This window comes from Erigeron canadensis, chromosome 4 (assembly GCF_010389155.1).
Source record: "Erigeron canadensis isolate Cc75 chromosome 4, C_canadensis_v1, whole genome shotgun sequence".
In the NCBI taxonomy this organism is placed as follows: Eukaryota; Viridiplantae; Streptophyta; class Magnoliopsida; order Asterales; family Asteraceae; genus Erigeron; species Erigeron canadensis.
In genome coordinates, this window is record NC_057764.1 from 15,114,037 (window position 1) to 15,120,835 (window position 6,799).

Sequence of the window (6,799 nt, forward strand, 5' to 3'; positions counted from 1 at the left end):
ATTACCTCTTGATCATCTTGCTGGGTTAAATCACTTCTTCTCCGATTACACAAGTAAGAATTTTCTGATTTCATTTTAGGGTTTTTCTCGATTTTAAGTTTAAGATTGTTTTTAGATTATTTTTTATGCTTACTTTTAATCATGGAATGGTTGTTATCATTAGATGAGAAAGATGGATGATTCGAGATAAGGGTTTTCGTTCTTTGAAAAAATCGGGTATACATTGTGAATTTATTTTGTTTTTAATCTTTTGAGATCAGATTTTGTTGGTAATTATTTAATTAGGGATGTTTCATAATAGCCGACGTTGAAGGCGCACACATATAGATAGTTGTGTGTTATTAGTATATTTGTAGACATATAGATTAATCTATCTGGTTAGTTCGGTTAACGATGCAAATAGCATAATAGGAAGATATATATGCATTTTATATTCATTCATAAGTCATTTGTTCATTATATAGGCTGGTTGTGGATGTCTTTATTCTTGCGTTAATCAGACCAAGATGAGACGTCAATACGAATTGACTGAATCTCCAACTAATGATTGTTCTGTTAATTTATGTTGTCAGCCATATGCCTGGTGTCAAGAGTATATATCGTGAGCTACAATGCCACATAATCGAATTGTCAATCGGTAATCGTCTCTACTAATCTTTATTGTGAATTACTATTACTATTGCTGGACATAAAATTTAAGATATAAGCTTCATTTATTAAAGCATTTTAATTGTTTCCCTACAATATTAGGAAGTAAATATGGATATGAGTATGCATATATAACAACAGTGGAATTCAAACTCTACCTGAATTGGTAATTATGTATATTAATACTTATTGTGAATTATTATTGCTCCTCTTAAAAAGATATAACCTTGCTTTCGTAAAGGGTTTTATATGTTTCCGTACAATATTAGGATGGCAAGGAAATATGGATATGAGGATTATGCATTCCAACAGTGAAGTCCAAATTCCACCTATGACTACACATGAATGAATGCTAAAAAGACGACACAAATGGTATAACGGAGATTTGAAATCATAAAAGACATAACACTACTTCCTCTTCCCAAATGTTTTTTTGTCAGTACTCTATTCTTGGTATTTGAGCATGTCTTTCAGGTAACGGGTAGTGTTTTTGTTTAATCAGAATCTTTATCTTTCAAAGATTACACAATACCTGAATTACCCTTTTGTCTTTAAATAGGTTCAACTTGTCACTATCACTCATTAAAGTTGCTAATATAAGGGGTGTTAAAATCTCCTATTCGTATGGACAAATTTTTTGAGTTTGATTTTATAGAGAGGTATTAAGATACGGTTAAGAGGTTATTGTTAAATTGGTGCATAGCAATTTTCATACAAGATATTTGATGAAGTGTCATACATGGGAACAGGTAATTATATATAAAATTGAGAAACAATTATGGCTACACCTGTAAGTATACTTAATGTGCTTGCATAGACTCCAAAAAACATAAGTTCATAGGTATGGTGAATATCCCTTGTGTTTTTTTCACATGCTTTAGTAGACGACACATGTTTTGTCTAATGATAGAGAGTCCAAGTCTGAGGAGAAACCTCAAAGTCCCTCAACGAAAAGCAATAAGTACATGACTACGTTAACAAAGCTCTCTTTTTTTTTCTTACTTTTTCTGGATATTAATGCTATAGGGAATCACAATAATTTAGGCTACCTTACCACCATGTCTATCTTTTCGACCTGCAATATCAGTCGTCATTCAATCTCGATGTAATCTACAACTAGGTAAAGGCGCCTTTTTTTTATGTAAATATATATGCATACTAAATACTCAAGGCTAGCTGACATTGTGTTTTCATATCATTGTTTTGCACTTTAAATACACCCAAATGATAGCCTAGGTATGATTGCATGATAATATGATACCAATGACCCCTGTTCTATATAAGTAACAAACCATTTTATGATTTATGACTTGTGTCAATGTTAAATACATATGCAGCTAGTGTTCGTTGCACTAAAGTTGTTCGGAATGTGAACTTGGAGTTGCGCCATGACTATTTGTTTCCGTGGGTTAGTAGATCTTAAGGTTAATTTACAGCATTTTAATGTAGTTAACATGGCAAATCTAAATTTTGTACAGTAAATTCCAGTAAATGTTCCATGTATTGCATTTGTAGATAGGAGCAAGGGAACTTGAACGTATGAAGAACACAACTCGTGAAATTGGTAGGAAGAATGGATCGATTGTTGGTTATGATTCCGTATATGCTGTCTATATAACAGATAAGAGGCCAAGGTCGATATATGAAATTCATGATGCATGAGAGGTAATTAACTTTAACTAGGTTGACTTAAAGTCAAACTTGATGCTTTTTTTTCAAATTAGGAATCAGTATGAAATGTTGTAATTGAATTAACACCATTAGGCGGAAGGATATTCCTTTGATTGTTAATGGTGCCTCTAGCATAGCTCAACCTGGTGGGCTAGCATGTCTCTCCTCATATGGCATCAAGGTCTGTTTTTGATTTTTATTAGTGTTTGAAAACCTGGTGGGTAACGGGTTTGAGCCAAAAACGTTATTTTCATTACGGGTCGGGTCGAATAGCTCTAATCCGCCAACACATATATTATCCATATTTTCCAAACAGTTTATAGATGATTCTTTATAGTATATCAAGTTTAACCCTCGGTTTTTTTGATATTGTGAACATCCCGAAGGAACTTGAGCAAGGAACATTAAACAATTCAACGATAATAAGGAATCAACGTCTCGCAAGTCAAAATGTGGATCACGGTTTTTCACATGTTATCCTTGAAGACGTAGCTCGAGTTGTAGGTGTGATGGTTGACATGTGCGAAATAAGGAAAGAGTTGGATAGCTTCAGAAGAGATAACGAAGTGGCAGGAAATAGAAGAATGGGCCGAGGTTTATATCTTGAAATAAGTTATTGAGCTATTATCTATGCAAAGACTACGTGTAATCGAATGCTATGATTCAAGACCCGGTCAACGACCGGGTATTGATCTAGTTCCAGTTGGAGGTTAAACTTAACTCATTTTTCTACCACTTTTATTTTGAAAGTTTTGCTTGAAACGGACCACACATGCTCAGTTTATTCGGTACAAGACAGAAGACCAATTCTGTCAGAATGTTTATTGGTTAATGCATCTCACCAATGGTGTTGGTTGCTTGTTTTAGCCTCTAAATTACCACTTGTTAGGTTATATAACAATTTATCAAATCAAATCACAAAGCACGTAGCGGAAGATAGTGTTGGGTTATATAACAAATTATCCAATCAAATCACAAAGCACGCATCAGAATATAAATCTATGTAGTTAATTAATTAAGCAAGGAAGAAAACGTGTACCTTAAATTGAAAAGAATAAAGCAAGAAATTTTATGAAAAGGTTTGAAGTAAAACCTCTCTACGATCACACACTAGACACCTCTTATACCGTATGCTAGTACCCGGTCACAAATCTCACAACCCTTTGTGTTAATTTCCCCTTGATGTAGTCGAACAACAACAAAAAAAAAACCTTTGACTTGTCGACAACTTCGAACTCAACAACTCAAAACCTCACAACTAAACAAAGTTTACTATCATTATAATTATATAACGAAAGTTCACGAATGGAATAAATTGGTGATGTTTTGTGATATGTTCGACCAAGAGAGAGAGGTATTAAGGTTTTTTTACAAATCTAATTGTCTTACAAAACTCTTAATCCTTAATCCCTATATATATGGATAGTAAATTAGGGTTTTAAACTTGGTGAACAAGTTTAGTTAAGGCCTTAAAAACCCATGGAATTTTCGGCCCACCCTATTAGTGTATAATTAAGAAACTTTCCAATTTACACTTTAATCATTCTGTTTTAATTAATTAAACACTATTAAACTTTTAATATATTTTAATTAATTATTCAGTGATCATTCTAGTTAATATATTATTTTAATATACTAATTAATAATATAAAGTTATCGTGTCATTTCGTGTGACCCCGTAGGCTTAAATTATTTCCGGACATACGTTCATTTTACGTGATCATATACTAACGGCTCCCACTTGAGCTCGTAAGAAATGAAGGTAATAATATTGGTTAGCGTCTATCAACACGCCAATGGTCCCAGAAATATTTAAGTATAGTTTCTTAAAGTATATTTAAATTGTTAAGGCATTTATTATCCCTTTGTTCAGATACCTTGTTAAATATGAATATGGATCAAGGTTATTTCATAATTTAACGATTATGTTTCTCATTCATAATTTAACGATTATGTTAAACATCTTAATTAGTCCTAATGAGGGCGCTAATGGTATCATACTTCAACTTTCAAGTTGAAGGAACAAATCCTGTATTGACTACACGTGTCAGTCATCATATTTCACCACACTTACTGAAAATAGCCCTTTATGTACTCCCTTATTCAGGAGAGTTAGAACTATATTAAGTAAGTTCAATTCATACATGCTGACCTGCTTGTATCTCAAGTCTAAGGATAGATAAAGTAACCATTTACGAATTTCACTTAATGACATCAATCCATAAAGTGATAATTCGTTAGTGGGGTAGTCCGATATGCATCAACTATGGATATCATGTGAGTTTGGTGGGACCATCCATTATATATTCCAAAAATATAACCAATCACTCAGATTTGTCTTAGTTTAATTATATTCCCATATAATTAATCGACAATGGACAATTTAAAATATTTAATAAAATGTTCAAGGATTAAACATGCAAATATAGGACACAATCCAATATTAAATGAAATCAAACATATCAAGTACTTTATTTCATTATGGAAAATATTAATTGTTTAACATCCCTTATCCAAATACCAAAACAACAGATTTACATGAAATAACTAGCTAATTTAAGTTCTATGCCCTCGGCATGCCTTTCAAGCTTGGGCCAAGACAAAGCTTTTGTGAAAGGATCAGCTAAGTTAAAATCTGTGTGAACTTTGAGTAATTTGATTTCCCCTAGTTTGATCTGTTCACGAACATAGTGATATCGTCTAGCATAATGTCTGGCACCTTTCTGAACTCCGGGTTTGTTGGCAATGATTAATGCACCAGTATTATCACATTACATATCAATGGGTAAGTCATTTGAGAGGATCACGTTTAGCCCGCTAATGAACTTCCTTATCCAGACAGCTTCCATTGCGACTTCTGAGGCGGCAATGTACTCAGACTCTGTTGCAGACATGACAACTGTGGTTTTTAGCTCATAGCATTCCACCGTACCTTCATTTAATTAATGAAGACGTATCCCGACTGATATTTTGAATCATATTTATCAGTTTGAAATCCAACATCACAAATTCTATTACCATTTGACTTTTTGATTGGGATTTCAACCATACACCAAGAGTAATTCTTTAGTAGCACACATGTACTTAAGAATATTTTTAACAGCAATTCAATGATCCTCTACAGGATCTTGCTGATAGTGGCTAAATATATTTTGCGCGAACGCAATATCAGGTCTAGTGCATCTTACTGCATACATAATAGATCCCATAGCCAAAACATAAAGGAATTTTAGCATACGCTCCACCTCATTAGGTGTAGAAGCACTGTTCTTGCTAGATGAGTTAAGTCTTTCTTGCATGAGAATGAAACCACGCTTAGAATTCTCAATCTTGAAATGCTTCAAGATCTTATCAATATAAGCACTTTGACTTAATCTAAACAACCACTTTGATCTATCTCGGTAGATCTTGATTCCAAGAATAAACGCCGCTTCTCCTAAATCTTTCATGGTAAAACACTTTCCAAGATGGGATTTAACATCTTGCAACATTGGAATGTGTTTTCCTATGATCAATATGTCATCAACATACAAGACAAGGAAAGTAACATTACTCCCACTAGCTTTGCGATATACACATAGCTAATCGGGATTTTGAACGAAACCAAACTTTTTGATTTCTTCATCAAACCGCTTGTTCCAACTTCTTGATACTTGCTTTAGTCCATAAATGGACCTTTGAAGCTTGCATACTTTGTTGGGATATTTTGGATCTATAAAACCTTCAGGCTGATCCATATAGACTTCTTCATCCAAGTAACCATTTAAGAAGGGAGTCTTAACATCCATTTGCCATATCTCAAAGTCATAGTACGCAACTATGGCTAAGAGAATCCTAATAGCTCTAATGTCTGCGACTGGAGAAAAGGTCTCATCATAGTCAACACCGAAACGTTGAGTATAACCTTTCGCCACAAGACGAGCTTTATAGGTGTGTACATTTGTAACACCCCGAGTTTTGAGGTATCTTAATAATAATAAAATATTAGTGTTATTATCATTTTTATATAGTTGGAACTTATTTAAATGTCGTATGTCAACTGTATATGTGGTATATGTTAAATAAATTAAAAAGTCAAGAACAACTATCGAGACTCAGGTTGTGAATAAAGATGCTTAAAATAGCCGAGACTAGAGGGATTAGAGGTGTAAATACCAGTATGCTTGTAAGATTAATATAAGTTCAGGTGATTTATGTATGTTTTACACGTATCAAACATACATACACGTCATAAGCTCTATCTCAGTTTCCCCCCAATAAAGAAAAAACTCACGCAGGAGCAATTCAAGCTAGAATCTAGCTGATTTCAACCTCTTTTCATCAGTTTTATGCTATTTCCATATAGTTATATCATCAATAATCTCAAGGTAATTGTTATTCTTGAATTTCAAAGTTAAAAGTAAAGGATTTTAGGGTTTTGGGGATGAGATGATGAAATTAATTAAATTCAAGCAGGGGTTTTGTTCCTATGATGTTATTA

At 33.3% G+C, this 6,799-nt stretch overlaps 1 protein-coding gene across 5 annotated transcripts; it reads left to right on the top strand.

Moving 5' to 3' along the window:
- Positions 1–3,054, top strand: LOC122596787. 5 transcript variants are annotated; one of them, XR_006323379.1, is made up of 10 exons: positions 1–53; positions 164–216; positions 573–637; positions 751–814; positions 918–1,020; positions 1,675–1,768; positions 1,986–2,056; positions 2,164–2,313; positions 2,413–2,500; positions 2,706–3,054. XR_006323379.1 is itself a non-coding variant. In XM_043769421.1 (4 exons), the coding sequence occupies exons 2-4, from the start codon at positions 2,291–2,293 to the stop codon at positions 2,937–2,939; spliced, it is 345 nt and encodes a 114-aa protein (XP_043625356.1). In that variant the 5' UTR covers positions 1,806–2,056; positions 2,164–2,290; the 3' UTR covers positions 2,940–3,054. The 5 variants fall into 5 exon arrangements, 1 of the variants encoding a protein (XP_043625356.1); XR_006323381.1 differs by lacking the exon at positions 2,413–2,500; XR_006323380.1 differs by lacking the exon at positions 1,675–1,768.
- The last annotated feature ends 3,745 nt before the right edge of the window (positions 3,055–6,799 follow it).